The sequence below is a fragment of the Arachis hypogaea genome, chromosome 14, assembly GCF_003086295.3.
Source record: "Arachis hypogaea cultivar Tifrunner chromosome 14, arahy.Tifrunner.gnm2.J5K5, whole genome shotgun sequence".
NCBI lineage: Eukaryota > Viridiplantae > Streptophyta > Magnoliopsida > Fabales > Fabaceae > Arachis > Arachis hypogaea.
Genome location: NC_092049.1, coordinates 130,708,224 through 130,729,393, shown reverse-complemented (window position 1 = coordinate 130,729,393; position 21,170 = coordinate 130,708,224). Strand labels below are relative to the sequence as shown.

Sequence of the window (21,170 nt, the reverse complement as noted above, 5' to 3'; positions counted from 1 at the left end):
AGTCTTTTGCTGCTGAAACCTTGCAAAAACTTTCTACTGTTTCCCAATGCCAATGGCAAGTTTAAGCATAATTTATGCCCCGTGCAATATAACCACTAATCACCCTGCATATTTGTTATTTTTCTAAAATTGATATTTAGTTCAATGTCTTGCTTTCCTATTTGGCATTAATTGCTTTTATTTTATTTTCCAGTACTCAATACATTTCCTGTATCCTTGTCCAGCTCAACCATTGGGTCCTGAAGACTTGGTTTGGAGAATGGTTTGTTACTTTCAGTTTTGATATTTTTCGATATGCTTGACCCTCAGTATTCCTAGACTGCTTCTTTTAGGAACTGAATGGCATTGTTCTCCTTTAACTATGGCATTGTTCTGTTTATGATGATGCTACAGATGGCTGGGAAGGTGGTGAAGCTTCATTCCCGAAGATCACAACGTGTAGTTCAAGGGTATGAAAAAGAAGAAGAAGAGATGAAGTCGAAGAGGAGATGAATTATATGAAAATTTGGGGATTTAGGGTTACATATAATACGAAGGACCAACATGGGTACAAATTGGAAATTAGCCAGCTCAGCTAGCCGTTGGACCCTCCAGCGTGGCAATCCGAGGCCACGTCAGCGCTCCGGTGATGACTCATCACCTGAAATATGGCTAGGGACCACTTTGAGTGCTCGGAGCTCTATCTGGAGGACTACAATGGGTAAATCGGGATCTTAGGGATTATTATGGGTTTTTGCGTGAATCTCAGGGACGACTATGGGTATTTACTCGAATTCAGAAGCATAACTAATATATACAAATGGATTGCTCATGCTTTTACAATAAAAGACATATTACAAAATGTGTATTAAGAAGTCAGTAATATGGCAGCACGCTCTTCCTCTTGTTCATACAGTAGAGGGGAAACCACTAGCATCTTATTCCTAGAAGCTGGAGAATGTGAGATCATGTCCATATTCAGTTTAAAGAGTTGCTTTTCTTTTCCCTCTTTGGGATTTTCTTTTCTTAAAATCTTGAATGTCTTGCTTGCACACCCAACGTGCTCCAGATCTCCCCGAAGGATTTTGAATTAGGAAAGAGAGAGCAAGTGCGATGGTTTCAGTTGAAGTGAATGAGACTGATACTCGATTATCTTCTTGAGTGAATTCATCTCCGATTTGTCTGCAAGTGTTTCAAGACTCTCACATACCCATAAGTACAATTCAACAAGGCTCTTGCGGTGTGCGAGAGATGGATGAATATAATTCAGCTCCTTACATTGCCCAAGATGAAATGTTTTAAGATTGGGAACCCCAGAAAGATCTGGCGTTTGCCTCAGCTTGCTTTTTAGAACCTGAAAAAGACATGAACAAATATCACATGGTGACTATTTTTGCTGGAAATGCTAATGTAATAAAATTTGATAAGGTCTACCTTCTTTCTATCCCATAACTGTACAATTTTGCTATAAGTCAAATCAATTTCAACAAGTTCATAGTGTTGATTTTTAAAGGGTAGAGTTTCCATTGGACAACCTTTCCAGTGCAAAACCTTTAATGTACTAGGAATATCGCAGAGAATGAGAACTTTCACGCCATCTAAAATGAGAAGCTTTAGCTTGCACATATTTGAGAAAGCTAAATCTCTTATATCCAAATCTGTCCACTTCATGTAAGGTAAAACGATGCCATGAGTTGCTTCAAATTCCTACATAAGAGCATACAGTCATTTAGTGTGTCTATTCATATAGGAGAATGATGGCGAACACGTGGAATTTAAGTGCAACTCTACATACAAATAAACATTTTAAATTGCTATATGTAATATGTATGTACTAAGCCTTTAATGTATTGTAATTGCAGTTGCATCAATTGAATATTTGTTGAATATTTTGCAATTAAATTAAAATCATAATACAATTACATACCCAATGACTTGAGTTTTACACATATTTGCTCTATGATATGGATATATATTCCAAGTTATTTAAGGATTATAGTTTTGATTATGGTCTCAATCATGAATTTTGTTCATTAGTGTGCAATTAAGGTAATAATATAACTTTTATGCGATCTCAATCGCAATTTCGAACATTTTTCTAAATATTATTTCTGTTTTAATAACTAGGATTGGTGGTGAAGGAAGTGATTTTTGTGTTTTCGCAGATGGCAGAAGAAACTAGATAAATCAGCACTAATGTTGGGGAAAGTTGGGAACATATGCTTGGCAATGTTGTTTTTTCCAGTGACACGTGGCTCCTCATTGTTGCCACTGGTTGGTCTAAAATCAGAGAGTTGCATAAAGTACCATATTTGGCTTGGAAATATGCTCATGACAATCTTCACTGCTCATGGCCTTTGCTTCATCATTTATTGGGCAGTGACTAATCAACTTTCAAAGGTTCGTCAAAATAGTCCCCTACTTTTTCTCTCCCCTTTTTGGACTTGAAAAATGGTAGATTCTCAACTCATGGAGTCAATTCATGGTGCATTTTAAAATTTGATGGAGTAAAATATAGGGTTGTTGACTGATAAATGTGAAAAATAAATTGATGGTTTTCAGTGGCTAAGAGAAGGGGGTTGAATCTTAGCCTTCTTTTTGCTTGGTTACACTTGCTGGTCTTTGAGGAGACTTTTTAATTTTTGTCTTGTCCCTAGCCACGAGACTTTTAATTTTGTCTCGTCACTTGGCACGAGATATTTTTCAGTTTTAGCTCCTGTGCAGTAGAAACAGAAATGGAGTAGAAGAGAGAGAAAATTACACTCAGATATATCCTGGTTCAGCTGCTAAGTGCAGTGCAGCCTACATCCAGTCTCCATCACAACAATGATGGAATTTTACTATAATCTTCTTGATTACAGAATGTAAAGTGCTAACCCAACTTACAAGGGGATTCTCACAGAATCATGAAACACAACACAGATGTACAAAGGAACTCTAAAGACATCTATGGCTTTTTCTTTTAATTTTGCACTCTTTGTCTTTTTTCGCTCTATGGCTTTTTCATACAAACCTCACTGTTTGCCTTTTTCCATGAGACTTAAGACATGACAAAATTAAATAGAAAAATACAAAACAGAATACATTGAAGGAGAAGAAAATCTGTTAGCTCAGGTAGCTCTGAGAACTCTGTGCCTTGCACTCTCACTCTGTCTCCTTGAATCAAACCCTGACTGTTCACCCTTACTTATAGGGAGAAGCCTTCAAGGTTGAAACTAAACAGACCAAGCTAAACTTCTTCTTCTTCAAAAATAAAACCGGTTCGACCAGAGAGAGAGAAGAGATAACCCATGCAAAACCCAACATGCAATTACCTCTAGTCCTTCCTTGGTCATCACTCTTCATCAATCCGAGCGCTTCATCCTTGGCTTGCTTTCCAAGATGAATTTCTGGCCTTTGATGCTTTATGATGATGATGGCTTCATCTGCTCCAATCTCTGCCTCTTCCATCACGTAGCCACCCTAGCTACTTCCTGTGGTGGTTGAGCAAAATCAGAGACAAGCCATCCTTCCAAGAATCTTCACCTTGTTAGCCGAGATCTTCTTCATCCATTTTTGGTATGAAGAATCTAAGATCTCATTACAAAATCTTACCATAAGTAATGAGAATCTTAGCCACAGCATACTTTTCTTTTTCTTTTTCGTGCCATCATTTTGATGGTCTTGTAGCGTGCTTCTTTTTCTCTTCGGTGGCTATGCTTAGCTTCCATGGTTTCTCTGTGTTATGACCGAAGGTTAGAAGCATAGAGAGAAGAAGAGAAAGTATGATCATTAACTAAAGGATTTAGACACAATAAATTAAATGACCACTTCCCTTTTGTTTCTTGGTAGCGTGCCTTTCATTAAGGCTATCAATCAAATCAATGAAATTTTCTCTCATAGTTCCAAAGCATTTATTAACTTTACTCTAATAAAATTTGAATTCCATCACATGGTGAAGTGTGAGATCCGTTAAAGGCATAAAGCAATAACAACATTTGCTTTCCTGACTAATTGTATTCGGATCATGCATTGGATGTATAGCAAAACATGATTAACTTGGACTTGTAGCAATAATGGATCAATTTGGCCCAACCAAGCAAAATAATTCAACCACTCATTCATAAGATAATTTTGCACAAGGTTGGAGCTTGATTTTATTTGGGCTTGGGATTTTTTTTCTTGGCCCAATTGGCATAACCATAGTTTCAGCCATAAGGAGCAAAATAACAATGCTGAATGTTAACTTTAATTTGGGCTTGCACCAGAATTCTTTTATTTTCGGCCCAAACAAACCTGCATAGCAAAAATTAATTTATTAACATTTGTGAATTAATATTTTTGCTATTGATCAAAGTAATAATGTTTAGTCATTACAAATATTAGCTTAGAATTTTTCAAACTCATCATAAATCAAGTTTGCGAACTTACGATATGTGGTCTAAAACTTGAATAACACTGTATGCATTCAAATTTCAAAGCTTGGATTCAAAAGAAAAGAAGAAAGTACCAATTCTAAGGGCATGTTTAATTCTTGTTTATCTTTTTCTTTTTAATGTATTATTGGATTTTAGGATCTTGTGAAATAAAATTAATTAAAAATTTTAAATAAAAGAAACTATACTGACTAACTAACTATTTCTAGCACAAACAAGTTAATTTACTACTATTGTGCTCTATGCTAGTCACTTGGAAATTTTTTTATCATTTTGTTATCTACTATAACATAGAACTATAGATTCATGATACTATTACTATGATTCTCAATGCAGATGCTAGAATGGAAAAAAACAGGGATATCAAATGTAGCAGGAGAGTTAACTTTGCTAATTGGTCTTTTAATGTGGCTTACAACATTCCCTTGCATTAGGAGAAAAGCCCTTGAGCTTTCCTTCTACACACACCACCTCTACATCCTCTTCATTGTGTTGTTCATCTTTCATGTGGGAATCTCCTATGCTTGTATTATGCTCCCTGGTTTCTACCTCTTCTTGGTTGATCGTTATCTAAGGTTCTTGCAATCAAGACAGCGAGCTCGGTTGGTTTCTGCTGGTGTTTTGCCATGTTAAGCGGTAGAACTTAACTTCTCTAAGACCCATGGTAAGATAAAATAAACTAGATGTTTAGTCCCTTAGATCTTGTCTCTTAATTGTTTAAAGATACAGAATACTAATTACAGACACCAAAATCATAGAGGGTGTGAGAGAGATGGGAAAAAAAATCAGTTTTTCCTATTCTTGGGACTCGGGTAGATTTAAAAAACAGTGTGTGCAAAGACATTATCACTTTCTGCAAACAAATTTATATAAAATAAAAGATCAAGTTGAGGTTGCATGCTTTTTTAAGGACTAGAGTATTATCACATATATTTTCTAAGGACTAGACTAATAAAAAATCTTTCAGGAATTTGACTAATGTGATGTATAATTTTCAGGGACTAAGTTGATATATTATAAATTTGTAAGGAACCAAACCAATGTCAAATATTTTTGAGGGATCAAGTAGATAATTTGGTTTATGACCTGCTTCTTGAAAAAAAAAATGCTCAAATTTCAATGATAAGAATTTTTATATATTGTTTTTAGTGCTGATGTGGCTATCTATATTTTTTTGGCAGGGTTGACATATAATCCCACAAGTATTGTGTTCATAAACATACCAAGCATATCAAAGTTGCAGTGGCATCCATTTACAGTTACTTCTAATAGTAACTTGGAGCCAGAAATTCTAAGTGTTGTCATTAAGAGTGAGGGAGCTTGGTCCCAGAAACTCTATCAGATGCTTTCAGTACCATCTGCAATTGATCATCTCAATGTCCATGTTGAAGGTCCTTATGAACCTGTATCTACCGATTATCTAAGGTTTGCATTTTTTTAAATATAAAGCCCAAGTTTATATTAACAAATTACACGTAATTACACATCCATTCAAGAATAAGTGTTATATATATATATATATATATATATATATTAAGAAATTATTACAATTTTCACAACTAAATGGGAAAAAACTAGTTATTATCACCTTAAAGCTCTAAAAACCTCATAAATTTATGGAAAAGTGTTTTTGGGTTGCTAGCAAGACAGTTACTCTCTAAATAACATCACTTCTGGCTTAGTCTAAAATGATTGTTTATAATTTCTTACAAAGTAATAACTCTGCTTTCTATTCACCAGGCACGAAACTCTTGTGATGATTAGTGGAGGCAGTGGCATCACCCCTTTTGTGTCTATCATCAGAGAGCTAATATATCTGAACATAACATTGAGATACAGAACTCCAAAACTTACCTTAATTTGTGCATTTAAGAACACCTCTTGTCTCTCAATGTTAGATATGATCCTCCCATGTTATGGAATCAACGGTGACATTTCTAGTTTGCAACTACAAATTGAGGCTTACATCACAAGAGAGGAAGACCTTAAACAGAATAATAATCCAATTCCCCTTCAATCCATATGGTTCAAGCCTAACCAAAAAGACTCGCCTATTTCTACTTTTTTAGGTCCAAATAGTTGGGTCTGGGTTGGTGCTATAATCTTCATTATCCTAATTGGGATGATTAACCATTACTACATTTTTCCTGTTGATCATAACACCAATAAAATATTTTCATACCCTTTGAAGTCTTCTATCAACATGTTAGTGATATGTGTGTCAATAGCAATGGGTGCAAGTGTAGCTGTTATTTGGAACAAGAAACAAAATGCCAAAGAAGCAAAGAAGGTACAGAATATGGAGGGGTCATCTCCATCAGTAGGATCAACAAATTTCAAGGTTTGTGACGTAGAAAGGGAATTGGAAAGCCAACCAAACCAAATCCTTGCCAATGCTACAAATGTGCATTATGGTGGAAGACCTGACCTAAGAAGTAAGTCACTTCACTTTTTTTTTTGGGCAAATTACTATGTAGTTTGTAAACTGTAACACTAATTACCTTTATAAATATAACACTAACCTCAAGTGAAGGGAATCTTTATTTTAAACTATAGCCTAGAGACATATCAAGGGTATGAAATTGCTCTCTTTTCTTTTTTCTTTTCTTTTTTTCTCTGTCTTTTATTTGCTTTTATTTTTTCTTTTTTGAAGGATTACTGTTGGAACTGAAAGGGTCAAATGCGGGGGTTCTTGTTTCTGGACCCAAGGAAATGAGGCAGGAGGTAGCAGCTGTTTGCTCATCTAAGTTGGCTGAAAATCTGCACTTTGAGTCCTTTAGCTTTAATTGGTGATTTTACTTGAATTGTTAGAAGATATAAAACATTTAGCTATTAGCGAGAATTGATCTTAGCTAGCTTATTTTGAGTTAGAATTTTTATTATTTTTTGGTAGTGTAAATTGGTTATGTAACAAAAGTTAGATCCTAGTTCCTAGCTACCACCAATGACAGTACTTCTAAATTCTAATAGTCTCTTTTGCTTTTTAGAAAATAAAATCTATCATAAGGAGCATAACAAAAAAGGTAAAAGGGTTTTAGTTTCATATCACTTTTCTAGAATATTAGCATACAAACAATTTCACTATTTATGAACCCAAATAGTCCCATACATGGTTACATCAAACTCAAATTTACACAACACCAGATGGATATTGAGATGGACTGAATTTTTGCCTTGCTAAGGTTTCATAACCTTTAAAAATTGATGTTTCAAGTTTCCAGACCCGAAAATTGAGATCACTTTAGTTCCAGGGGAAACTAATAGTGATGTACTCCAGCTCCTTCAAAAACTAATTAAAAAAAATGTGAAAATGTTATTAGCTCTCAAGATACATTCTTCTGACAAAATTAAATTGAGCTCCTGGCAAATGGACATACCTTTCTTTTCTACCAAAGTTGTTCACTTCAATCACATCATCTGCAAATATATTTGTCAAACACTTTTTCCTTCACGCCTTTGCCTTTCAATCTCACTTTCGCTGAAATCTACGATATCCTCAATAGGCACCCAGCCAGTGCTTAATATTTTGGCATGTAAAAAAGGATAATCAGAAAAATCTTCAGGTTCACCTTGGCTGACCTGTTCCTGGGGCTGAATCAAAAGTTTAAAGTTTAAAACCCGAGATCTCGGCGACATTCATCATTGAAGTAATCATTGGTCAAGCAAAGAATGTAAATGTGATAACCTTTGCACATTCTATATTTTCTCCAAGGGATGATGCATCGATTACCATGTCCAACTGATAAATTAAACAGCACTGATTTATCAAATCCCCAAGACACTGTATAAAACAAGAAACATAATGCAATACCCTTTGATTCATATGGCAATCAAACATTAGTAATCAAAGTTCTGATGAGGTACATCAAAGTCATAACCCACAGAACTAGACAACATATAGGTTATTCTTTATCAATAATCGCAGATCAAAACAACTCGAAACTTACAAGAATGGCAACTCTAAGTTGACATTGGCACCCTCCATGGCCTGCAGATTTTCTCTTTCCCTCTGTAATGAATCTCAATCTGGGTTGTCAAACAAGTTCTATGCTGCAGCAACGAAAAATTCAAACCATTCTCAATCTCAAGCGCCATCTTCTTGAAAATCCTCGAACCCAATAAAAAAAATTATTGTAACCTCATTGGAGCAATTTACACATGAAACCAAGATTAAAATATTTGTCCCAAGACATTCAAAAAAAAAAGAAAGAAAAAAGAAAAAGCCGTCACACATGAATTCAAATACAATCCCGAAATGCTCAATTCATATTCCTCCGCACCCATCTTTTTCCATATTCACAATTTGAAACACGCAATTTAACACAAAAACACATTCCCAGTAATCAGATAACAAACTCTCCTCTATCCGAAACCAACATATTATTTGTCCTAAAAATTGAAAGAAAAAGAATTGCAAACTAAAAGGCAAACTTCAAATAGCAATATTTATATAAAAAATATTTACATTTCTTTCTGGATGGATGCAATGACCTGGGGAACCATTTAGCTGAGGAGATCTAAGCTTGGCAATGATACCTGTAATATATTGAGAAAGGTGTGTCATGAGCTATGAGAACTGGGATGCAAAGGGAAGACAGGTGAGTTGAGGTGGGTCAGAGCTTTTGCGAGATGCCAAATGGCGAATAGAGCCTTCCGCTGTGGCGGCTGGCTCTATCTCTTGTTCATACAGTGGAGAGTCAACCACGAGCATCTTATTTATAGAAGCTGAAGAATGTGAAATCATGTCCATGTTCAGTTCAAGAGTTTCTTTTTCTTTTCCCTGTTTGGGATTTTCTTTTCTTAAATTCTTGAATGTCTTGCTTGCACACCCAACGTGCTCCACATCTCTGTACTCGGATATCACGATCGTCATCATCTGGAAATAACAATTGGAAGCGATTGTGTTGGCATAACAGCTTACTAAAATAGTAACCCTTCACGCACACAATGAACAAATTATCTCCGCTAAACCCCACGTATAAACTCTCGTTGTCGTTGATGAATTCTTCACCGTTGCAGATCACCGATGGCTGTACTGCGTTAATATATTCTTGATTTTCAATTAGGAAACAGAGAGCAAGTGCGATGGTTTCAATTGAAAGGCAATTCTGCGGGAACGAGACTGATACTCCGTCATCTTGTTCCTGATGCTCAAACCATGCTGGAATTTCCTTCCCATAGATCAACATTTGCAAGAAGTCTTGACGATCTTGGCTAGCTGATTCTGCAAAGCCACAACACGCCTTTGAAATAACATCATCAACATTCGATGCATCCAGTGAATAACAACCCTGTGCGTCTAATTCTCTTAGACTTGATGGAAGCTCTGGTAAAACCTCCAATTCATCGCAACCGCATAAGTACAGACTTGTAAGTCTAGGAAGTTGATGGATACTTATTGGAACTCTTAAAAAACTGCTCTCAGATAAATCCAAATCCATCAACGACGCTAAGTGGCGAATATCATAGGAAAGGGTCGCCTCTTCTCTAGATGAGCCAATATCGGAGGAAAGACCAGTAATCTTGTCGCATCCACTTAAGTTCAACTCAGACACGCCAGCCAAATTTCCAAGCGTTGGGGGTAGCTCTTCTATACCTGTATCTCTCAGATAAAGAATCGATAACTGTTTCATGCATTCTCCAAATTCTGGCAGTCTTCTCAAACTACTGCAGGAGTTTAGATTTAGTAAGCTGAGTTCACTCATCTCCAATTTATCTCCAAGTGTTTCAAGACTCGTGCATCCACTTAAATCCAAAAAAAAAAGTCTTTTGTGGTGTGCGAGTGACAGGTGAATATAATTCAGCTCCTCACATCCATCAAGATGAACTTCTTCAAGATTGGGAGCCCCAGAAAGATCTGGCAGTCTTCTCAAACTACTGCAGTAAGATAGATGTAGTCTCTCGAGTGAACTCATCTCCAATTTATCTCCAAGTGTTTCAAGTCTCTCACATCCACCAAGATCAAGTGTTTTAAGATTGGGAGCCCCAGAAAGATCTGGTGTTTGCTTCAGCTGCTTGCACTCTGACAGATTCAAGTGCTCTAACTTTTCTAGAACCTGAAAAAACATTAAAAAAAATATCACATGGATAATATTTTTGCTGGAAATGTTTATGTAATAAAATTTGATAGAACTGTCAGACGAAAAGGTCTACCTTCTTTCCATCCCATAACCGTACAATTTTGCTCCAAGACAGATTAATTTCAACAAGTTCATAGCGTTGATGATCTGTAAGGGGCAGAGTTTTCAGTGGACAATTTCTCCAGCGAAATACCTTTAATGTACAAGGAATATCGCAGAGAATGGGAGCTTTCACGCCATCTAAAATGAGAAGCTTTAACCGGCACATTTTTGAGAAAGATAAATCTCTCTGATTCACTTCAGTCTCGCTATACTTCTTATGTATAACGATGCCACGAGTTGCTTTAGTTTTCTACATATACACGTAAATAAATAAATAAACAAACAATTAAAAAAACCAATGAAAAAACTATACTGATTGAGATAACCATAAAAACAAAAAATAGTTTTTAGTTACCTAGATATAATATCAAAGACATTGTCAAATTCTTATTTTAATTCTATGCATCCTATAGTTGAGAAAAATCGACACTTACTTTCTTTTGAGTAAGTACAAATTCAACATCCTCCAAACACCACAATCTGCTACGCTTACAAGCATCATTTGGAGATTTCTGAATTACAATTTGTTTGCCCATTTCTTCAAGCAGATCATGCATCCCCAATTGATTATATTTAATAGTAACCAATGATCTCTTAATCAAACTATCAAGACCAATTTCAGCCTGATAACCACATTCTTCTAATATCTTTCTTACATAATATTGCGGATCTCCTTTAAAAAAACAAGCAATATCTAGAAAAATATTCTTTTCCATATCATCTAAACCCTCATAGCTTATTTTCAAAGTATCAATAATTTCAGAATGTGAAGACTTCTTTATTTTTTCGATAGCACTATGCCAAACCGCCATAGGTCTACCATTAAGATAGGAACCCAATACTTTCAGTGCCAATGGGAGACCACCGCTGTATTTTACCACTTCTATGGACAAATCCAAAAACTCTTCTGAAGGTTTTGGCAGGTTAAAAGCTTCTAATGAAAAGAGGTTAAGGGCTTCACTTTCCACTAACCCTTCAACGTTGTAAGTTTCGTGCAACTTATCTTTCCTTAGCAGGTGGAAATCTCTAGTTGTGATTATTATTCTGCTTCCAGGACCAAACCAAGCTTGCTCCCCAGCCAAATATTCTAATTGTTTTCCATGATTTACATCATCAAGAACAAGAAGTACCTTTTTGAGACGTAAAGAGTTTTGAATTATTGTCCTCCCATCATACTTGTTATGAACAAAATTTGACCTTATTTTCATTTGATCGAGAAGTTGCTTTTGTATGTGAGTAATATCTTTTTTCTCGCAGTGTTCTCTTACGTCGGCAAGAAAGCAAGTAACTTCAAATCTGCTTCGAATGATTTCAAAGACAGCTCTAGCAATAGTGGTCTTACCCATGCCGCCCATTCCCCATATGCCTATAAAGCGAACATCATTCAATCCAAGGCCAATTAGAGTAATCACTTGTTCCACTCTTGATTCAATCCCCACAAGATTCTTCATTGAAGATGGCAACTTAGAAATCAATATTTCAAATATATGCTGAGCAATATTTTCCACAAGTACTGCTTCGTCCCTGTTTAGGGAAAGAGAATTTCTTTGTAAGTCTAGCAATACATAAGAAAAATAAAGCAAAAACTTTTATAATAAAAAAGAAATTTTGTAATAAGATAAAGGAAGACATTACAAAACAAAACAACTGAAGTTTACAAAAACGATTTTCTTTTACAAAATTTATTTGCAATAAGCTATATATATATATTGCAAAAAAATTGATATGTATATGAAAAAGATTTAAACATTATGGCTAATTTTTAGTATACTGTTACCATCGTTGCTTAAACATTGCATTCTATTATTTGCTTTAGAAAAATATTTAAAATGTAGTATTACAAAATAATAATACTATAGCAGATAAATTGTAGTAATAAGAAGAGTAATAAGTTAATGACTAGTTTAGCTTACTCATTTTTGGAGGTCCAACCAGAATGAGCAGCTACTTGTGTTAGCGCATCTCTCCATCTCTTGACCTTCTCACTGTCATGTCTCTCTTCGTGTTTCTTGAAAGCTTCCTCAAAGGTTCCTCTTTGGTGCCTCACATCACTAGGCTCCACACCGTAGAACACTGCCTCGATCTGTAGCCCCACCTGGTTCTTACACTCAATGATCTTTTGGAGCTCATCTAAGCACCAACTGGAGGAAGCGTAGTTCGGTGAGAAAACGATGACTGCAAATATAGACTCTTCAATTGCTTTGAGGAGCTCTTTTGAAATAACATGGCCTTTGCGAAGGTTTTGGTCATCTTTGTAGGTTGTGATTCCCTTACTGTTGAGGGCCGCATAGAGATGGCTAGTGAAGCCTGTGCGAGTGTCTTCTCCTCTGAAACTCAAGAACACGTGATAGGTGCATGATCTTGGTGGTGGGATTGATGCGGAAGAAGAGGCGGATGCCATATGTTTGAAGTTTCAAGAAGTGGATTATGGTGTGCGTATGTGTTGCAGAAGAGTTGTGATTATTAACTCTAAACAGTTAATTAGTAAGATCACTTGAGAAATTCTTTGTGAAGAGAAAGGAAAGTAAGCGGAAGCTGCCTCTGGGTACCGATGAAGCCATGAAGGAGACACAAATCTGAGAGAGTAATCAATAATGAAAACCCGTTTTATTAGTGATAGGGAAATGCTAGTTGGACAATATTAATCGGCCTTTAATCAGCCTTTAATCAGATTTAAATAATATTTAATTATTTTTTTAGTGTAACATGTTTTTATTTTGTAGATACATATCTATAATTAGATTTTAATTTAAATTTAAATTTTAAAACCCACCTACTTTATTGGTGGTTACGGTGACTTTGCTTTACTTTCGTAACTTCACGTAATAGATACAGTTTTTTAAATTCCTTATTCTACGGGATATTCACACGCATTAGTGAATCCCAAACCAAAAAGGACGCTGCCAGCTGAATTCTTCATCTCGTCTTCATTGGTGAAGACCATCACCACCTTCCAGCTGAAGCACTCTCTCATTTTGCATTGGTGAAAGATATCATTATTTTCCACACATGTGTTTATGTAATTTGTTAAGAAATATCATGTTCAACATTTTTAATTATATTTTAATTTAAACATAAAAATACTCTGCTGATTTAATTGGAACAAGGTTGATCTTATTTAATTTTATTAATAAAGTTGTTGCAAATAAAGTATATAATCAACAATTAATTTAAAATTGTGTTGTTATTTTTCGATTATAATACATCTGATAGTATGATACTTTATATAAAATATTTTTAAAACACATCTAAAATCAGTCAACTTTAATAATACAATATAAATGTTAATAATACAATTATGAATGGTCGAATATAATTATATACATAAACTAAAATATTTTCAATTGTAACACATCTAAAATATTAAGTTATACAAAAAATATTTTTAAAACACATCCAAAATCATAAATCTAAAATTTAAATTTAAACATTAAAAAATAATTGTAACACATCTAAAATTATGAAGTTATACAGAAAATATTTTTGAAACACATCCAAAATCATAAATCTAAAATCTAAATTTAAACATTAAAAAATAATTGTAACACATCTAAAATTATGATGTTATACAGAAAATATTTTTAAAACACATCCAAAATCATAAATCTAAAATTTAAATTTAAACATTAAAAAGACAGCGTTGTAAATGAGCGCCGAAAAGGAGGAAGGCAGCGTTGAGAATGAGCGCGGAAGAGGATGAACGACAGCGGAGGATGACTTCTCGATGTGCACCTCTGAGTTTTCTATGTGCGACTCTGAATTTTCGACATGGCGCAAACGTGACTTCTCTGCTTTTTTGAGTGTTTTGTACAGTTTAATTAATAATTTGATAGTTTAAGGTTTATTTTATATTTTTAAAATCAAAATTTTGAATTTTGAATTTTGAATAACTTGATTTTTAGATATGTATTTAAATTATAATATATTAATAATTAAATATATTAAATCTGAAACAAAAATTTAAAATTTAAATTTTAAATTTCAGTTTTTTTAAATTGTATTTTGAATGTGTATTTAATTTTAAAAAGATAATAAATCTATTCATAATTTTTAGTTGTGTTTGTTTTAATTTTTTTTAATTATTGTAATAAAAGGCTGAATGTTATACGATTTTTAAAGGATATCTAGTTGAACCGTTCATTTATTTATTTATTTCGAGTAAAATGATAGTAATAATTACTACTACTGTAGGTTCCACAGGAGACTAAAAGGTAAAAACTATAGGAAAATTATCACATGTTCCATTGTACTAGCATGAAACATCAATTCTCAAGGAAACAAATAGTGGTTCACGCCCCATTGTTAGCCAAGCCAGGAATTTAGAAACTTAACCATTGACAAATGGGTCATTTTAGTTTTGCTTCAAAAAGGATAAAATTGTTTTTAAGTTCTTCACTACAAGACAAATTACATAATGGAAACCGGACCATTCTTAAAATACACACCATTAGTAACATATCCTAACATATTTAATTTTATATTTATTAACAAATCATTCAGTTTTTTAGTAAAAAATTATAAACATATTCAGCAGCTACCTTGGTAAAAATAATATTATATAAAATAAGCAAATAATATATATCAAAATAAAATTTAATTTTCAAATATTAACATTACAATTAAAAATATTGAACTCTTCTTACTAATTTTTCTTCAAAATCAACTCTTTTACTTTTAATTTATCTTTTAAAAAACTTAAAAATACAACTTTGATAACATTCTCATTTAAATCTTTTAAAATACTTATTCGACATCTAATTTTCTAAAAACACAAAATTCGAACGAAAAATATACGTCTAATAGATTTAATGACAAAGAAAAAATATTTATTTTTTTAGTGCTTTCACTAAATCTAATCTATGGACTTTGAATTGATTTCAATCCATATATTTTTAACTTTAGTTTTAAAAAAAAAAATTAGTTCATTGCTGTGGTACTTATATGAAGATTTAAATTTAGTATCTAATGATATTAGATTTTTTTTATTTTGTTGTGTCCAAAAAAATATATTTGGCTATTTTAATATTAAAAAAGATTATAATTATCAAATTATCATAAATCAAAATTCATTATATATACCTTCACTTTTATAATTTATATATAGATAATAATATTATCATTCCTAAATCTTGTTACTCTACCATGATTTACTAAAAATTTTATACTATATTTTAATACGTAAATTATGGTAAGGTAATTATTTTACAAAAATACACAAATCACGCTATATCTTATCACTATTTATTTGTAAATTTAATAGTATTCTTTAACACATAAATAATGATAAGATAATGAATTTTTAAAACTGTACACAAATTTCACCAAACATAATTTGCTTACACAATTGTCGCTAAACATGATTCATGTCCATCATGGATTTCAATAATTTTTCCACCATCACATACTAATAAATTTTTTTTTTCAATACATAATTAAGTTTAAATTACTAAAAATGACATTTTTAAATTTTTAACGCTATCGTTCTGTATACATACATTTGGTCATTTATTTAAAACGGAGTTAACTACTAATTTAGTCCTTACACAACTAAAGTTGTGTTCGTTTTCTTTTTATGTTTCGCTTTCTTACGATTTGTGTGCGATACGAGTTCTGATTGTTTTGTTTAACTTTTTTTTCAAGGATTTTAGTTAAATTTCTTTTTATATATGCCTATGTATGCAATCTTATTTTTGGAGACCCTAATACCTCACCACCTTTAATTTACGAATTTAAGCGTAAAATTCTGTGTAGTAAAATGTTACACTTTTTATATCATATGATATTGTTTTAACTTTAAAATAATTTATTTTAGTATAAATATGATGTAACATTTATTAAATTTAATTTAAAAAGTTAAATTTGTATTAATATATTATATAAAATTTATAAATTTGAACCTTCTAATTTTATATCTGGTCAATCCAATTTAATTTGATTTATTTTGGATCAATTTAAGGTCGGATTAAAATAAATTCACTAGATATTAGAGATCCAAATCTAATTGAACCATGTCCAGTCCGACCCATGTGCACCACTACTTGGGTTGTAGTATCAATATTAGGAAAGATAGAAGACTCGAGTCCGCAACCTCTTAATTGAGTATGGGGAGACTATTTTTTTTTTGTTTCTCACGGTATCCCCCAACTCGGCAGGTCAAGGACTAATCCGTCGCGGTACTGAGCTCCATTTAAGGGTTTGCCGCTGGCCAATGGGTTGTTGCATGCACAAGGCGGGATTCGAACCCCCGACACTTGCTTAAGCGGACTAGTGAGCTAACCACTAGACCAACCCAACTTGGTTAGTATGGGGAGACTATGCCATTTGAGCTATTACTTATTGGCATAAGTTGAACCGATTAATCCATTCATAACTAAATAATTATATAAAATTTAATTTATTTTTTTATTTTTATAATAAATATTTTTTTTGTAATTTTATTTTATATTCAATTAATTATTAATTTTAAATTTTAATAACTCATCAATTAGTTTATATTTATTATAACTCTTCAAGTATTTATAAATTTATATTTATTATACTATTTAAGTATTAATAAAAAAATAACAATCATAGAAATAGAAAATATATTATAGTTAATAAAATATTTTTTTTAAATTTATAAATATAATTTAATTTTATTTACGTAAAATATTTAATAAAAAATTATGTATAAAAAATAATTTTTTTTTAGTTTAATTGGGTTTGATCATATTTCATATTTGACCGAATCAGTTTATATAAATTTGACTGAATTTTATTGTATTTAACTAAGTTTGACCGGATTAATTATTTGACTAGTTCAAATAATAATCCAATTCGAACTAATGACCGGATTTTCGGTTCAAATTTGATAACTTTGACTAGGAGTATGTTTGAATTTTATTATAATTTTGGAACAAAAATAATATTTTGTTTTTTTTAAGTAAAGTTTTTTTTTTTATCAAAGATAAAATTGAGACTTGAACCCGTAACCTCTAAATGAGTATAAAGAGGCCATTTAAACAAAGTTATACGTGATAAATTATGAATTTTTATAGGTGTGTGTGGTAAATGTAAAGAAAGAGCCTTACATTTTTTTACAACTTAATATAATTATCATTGACCACAGAAATATTATTTATATAAAGAGGAGTTTTAATTTTAAAACTAACAAAACATATTTTTTCAATATAAATAAAGTCAAGTGAAACAAATTCTAAACTAACATTTCCACTTTAAAAAATCCAAGATTTGTAACTATACATTATTTTTGCTTTAATTTTTAATTTTTTTATCTCATAGTCTTCAATCTATTACAGGATTAATCAATAAAATCATTTAATATATAAATCTAAGTATTTAACTGTTACGAATCTTATAACTGAGCAATTATGAATATTGAAAATAATAAATTAAATAAAAGAAAAATAATCATTTTTTAAATTAAATATGCATGGAGTAAAAAGAAGCAACAAAAATATAAAGAAAAATATAGGGATGAGTTTTATATTTATTCTTATGTAAAATTTCGATTATGGATTATGAAGTTTTGTTTTTTATTTTTTATTTTTTTATTATTGAAGATGGGAAGACTCGAACCCTCAATTTTTTAGGTAAATATAGAAAGACTATATCATTTGAGTTATAACTTGTTAGCTTAGTTGTGAATTGAGGGTTTTGATTATGGATTAGGAAACAATTCAGCTATGTTACCAAAAGCATTTCTGTCAACTTCTGCCAACTCTTATTTATAACTGTGTTTAATGAAAGTGTCTTTGTGGATGTGTCTAATAAAAATGTATTTTTTATGACTGTGTTTAATATAAGTGTCTTTATTGATATATTTTCTGGATGTGTCTCTTTATATATATGTTTAAAATATAATAATTAATTATTGTTGGTAATAAGTTGCAGATAATATATTGGTACCCTATACTTTTTCATTATGAAATTATGTATAAAGTAACATGTTTATGACATATTTAAATACTATAGTCAAAGAAAGAAACATCACCTGCAATGCAAGTATAAAAAACCTTAACTAGTTTTTTTGTTCAATTCATCAAGAATTAAGAAACTATGCATTTTCAGTTCAAAAGAGTAGTTATGAGACTATCAACAATTGTATATCTATATACACATACATATTTGTGTAAACATGTAAATTAAATGGTTGAAAGAAACAACTGAAAAAAAAAGGTGAAATATAACTGAGAAATAATAGTATTTATATATGTTTATATCCGTGCCGCAAATATGTATCAAATTAAAAAAGAAAAAAGAAGAAACTAACATTATAATATGAGAAGAAAAAAAATGAGTTATGAAAAAAAGTGAGAAGCAAGGAATTATAAAAGAAGAAAGTAAATAAGTAAAAATATAATTTTATATTAAAAAGATAAATAGTAAAAATGAGTAAAATAAAATAGTTTTATAATTTAATTTACACCTATTAAAAATAATAACAACATAAAAATATATAATAAAGTAATAAACTAAATAAAAACAAATGTTAAAGAGAGACTGAAATAAAAAATAAATCTAACTAAATGAACTAATTTATACCAGTTCAACTAATGTATACGCTATTTTTAGTAAACTCCAACACAAATCTAGCTACCTTCCAACTAGCTTGGGCAAACAAGGAACTCCAATCCTCACAAACTGGTAAAATGATAGACTGGTTGCATGACTAAGGTGGGCTTCTTTTACATACTGTCTACAGAAGTTATTGTTTTTGAATCTAGACCGTTTACATTTTTTAAATTATATCTTAAAAGTTTAAAATTGAGGAACAAAATGTTCCGTGTTCGTACAACGGAACACGTGAACAACTTCCAAAACTATATTGTCATCTCTTTATCATTGCAAATAAAATGCGTATAAGTTAATAAATGAAGATTATACAGATGAAAACTCAGGCGAAGTCAGTGAAGTTGATATTGAGAGTTGTTAGTTGAAAATTTAGTCAAATTAGTCAAATTATTTAACGATTCTTAAATATAAATTTCACATGAAGTCGACTGTACACACCGACTATATATCAAAAAAGTTAATTGGTTCTTCTCATATACGAAATCAAATGTTGATATATGTATTTTTATGTAGGAAAAAAGTTTGGTAACTAAAAAGTTTCAGCCATAATAGGCAAAATTTTTCGTAATATACTTTATTTACATTATTTAATAACAGTTTTATTTTTTAACCCACTCTCTTATCATTCTATTTATCCTATTCTTATCAACTCCACTTATTAATGATATTAATTATAATATCATATCCCTTACTATTAGGCATTCTTGTAATCAATAATTAATATTTTCTTTTATAATTTGATTTTTATATTTAAGAATATAATAAAGATTAATAATAATAATTAATAACGGTTATTATTTATCATTGTAATTGATTCTTGCTCTACTCCTTCACCTAATGAAAATACGATAATATCACATAAATTCAATAATTGTAATTGATTATTATCATAAACGTTTTTTTGTTTTATTATTATTATCATTACCGTTTTTTATTGTAATTAATTTTTTATTTTTGTTAAGTCATTTATCATCATTCAATGGAGAGATACAAAACCTGAATATTACCCTAATATGATTTTGTTTTCGTTAATTCAATTATTTTTGTTTAAAATTCACAACTCTAATACCATTGCAAGCACAATTAGAATAGTCAAGAAATTTTGCAATAAATCATCTTTATCATTACAAATAGTATGATATTTGAATTCGACTTTAATACGGTACCTATGGTAGAAAGTGTTGAAGAATTTGAACAATAGATAGACTCACCCGACGAGGTTATTGTCAGTCAATCAATTTTCGAGAATATGAAAAACTACACTAGTTTTAATGAGGTATAGTCATAAACTGATTTAATTTTTTTTTATGTTTTTATGTGCATTTATAATTATATTGTACTAACTAAGTTCATACACATAACATTCATACGTTTATATATATAACATCCATAATTATATATAACTAACATCTAAAAATTAAATTAATATTTATTAGATATTACATCCATACGCATATCATTTTCTAGTTATTGCATAAGTAACTATAAAATTAGCACATATGTTTTTAAATTTTATCATAATTGAATTTAAAAAATATCAAATTCTTAAATTAATTTATTCAATTGATAAATTTATTCATAATATCCATAAATTCATACACATAACATCCATATTTTTATATTAATAACATCCATAATTTTATATTCATAATATTCATAATTTTATACATATGATGTCTATAATTAATAAATTTTTATAATTAATATTATCAAATTTAAACTATACGTCTTATTGCATTCTTCAAATTATCTCATATATGTAATAATAGGTCATGATTTTAATTATTTTAATATTTTTATTTAATATTCGTATGTATGCTTATTTATTGATTTTAATATGACAAATTAATAATTATTTTAAAATTTATTTTTTAATTTTTGTTATATTTTATTTTTTGTTTTTAATAGTCTATATATAAAATATAAATTATATAGTAGAAGTTGTTAAAAATTTTTAATTTATAATTTTGCAGAAATTTTGTATTTTAATAGATAATAATTGATGAGAGATGTTATGAAT

General features: G+C 30.9%; 2 protein-coding genes and 2 pseudogenes across 8 annotated transcripts; 2 read left to right on the top strand and 2 right to left on the bottom strand.

The window, feature by feature from the left end:
• Positions 1 to 414: 414 nt before the first annotated feature.
• Positions 415 to 2,331, bottom strand: LOC112743212 (disease resistance protein RML1A-like; annotated as a pseudogene).
• Positions 2,151 to 7,236, top strand: LOC112744174 (ferric reduction oxidase 2-like). Of its 2 annotated transcripts, XM_072215044.1 has the most exons (5): positions 2,151 to 2,379; positions 4,731 to 5,058; positions 5,576 to 5,819; positions 6,135 to 6,829; positions 7,048 to 7,236. In XM_072215044.1, exons 3-5 carry the CDS (start codon positions 5,737 to 5,739, stop codon positions 7,185 to 7,187), a joined length of 918 nt encoding a protein of 305 aa, XP_072071145.1. In that variant the 5' UTR covers positions 2,151 to 2,379; positions 4,731 to 5,058; positions 5,576 to 5,736; the 3' UTR covers positions 7,188 to 7,236. The 2 variants fall into 2 exon arrangements, with proteins under 2 accessions (XP_072071145.1, XP_072071146.1); XM_072215045.1 differs by lacking the exon at positions 2,151 to 2,379 and having other exon boundaries at positions 4,330 to 5,058.
• Positions 7,237 to 7,413: 177 nt separating this feature from the next.
• LOC112744173 (TMV resistance protein N-like) lies at positions 7,414 to 13,331 on the bottom strand. 6 transcript variants are annotated; one of them, XM_025793717.2, is made up of 8 exons: positions 12,490 to 13,331; positions 11,011 to 12,100; positions 10,548 to 10,826; positions 8,860 to 10,450; positions 8,342 to 8,444; positions 8,080 to 8,175; positions 7,772 to 7,985; positions 7,414 to 7,683 (listed from the first exon to the last, which is right to left on the bottom strand). In XM_025793717.2, exons 1-4 carry the CDS (start codon positions 12,975 to 12,977, stop codon positions 9,152 to 9,154), a joined length of 3,156 nt encoding a protein of 1,051 aa, XP_025649502.1. In that variant the 5' UTR covers positions 12,978 to 13,331; the 3' UTR covers positions 7,414 to 7,683; positions 7,772 to 7,985; positions 8,080 to 8,175; positions 8,342 to 8,444; positions 8,860 to 9,151. The 6 variants fall into 6 exon arrangements, with proteins under 6 accessions (XP_025649502.1, XP_025649501.1, XP_072071144.1 ...); XM_025793716.2 differs by having other exon boundaries at positions 8,080 to 8,133; XM_072215043.1 differs by having other exon boundaries at positions 8,342 to 8,492; positions 8,931 to 10,450.
• A 7,090-nt stretch (positions 13,332 to 20,421) lies between these two features.
• The window catches only part of LOC112743211 (ferric reduction oxidase 2-like), a 6,895-nt pseudogene continuing 6,146 nt past the window's right edge, over positions 20,422 to 21,170 (top strand).

Coding starts and splice junctions, on each gene's coding strand:
- LOC112744173 (XM_025793717.2), bottom strand. CDS start 12,977: ATGGCATCCGCCTCTTCTTCCGCATCAATCCCACCACCAAGATCATGC. Junction 12,101..12,489: donor GGTTGGACCTCCAAAAATGA/GTAAGCTAAACT, acceptor TTCCCTAAACAG/GGACGAAGCAGTACTTGTGG. Junction 10,451..10,547: donor GGTTATGGGATGGAAAGAAG/GTAGACCTTTTC, acceptor ATGTTTTTTCAG/GTTCTAGAAAAGTTAGAGCA.
- LOC112744174 (XM_072215044.1), top strand. CDS start 5,737: ATGCTTTCAGTACCATCTGCAATTGATCATCTCAATGTCCATGTTGAA. Junction 5,820..6,134: donor GTATCTACCGATTATCTAAG/GTTTGCATTTTT, acceptor TCTATTCACCAG/GCACGAAACTCTTGTGATGA. Junction 6,830..7,047: donor TGGAAGACCTGACCTAAGAA/GTAAGTCACTTC, acceptor TCTTTTTTGAAG/GATTACTGTTGGAACTGAAA.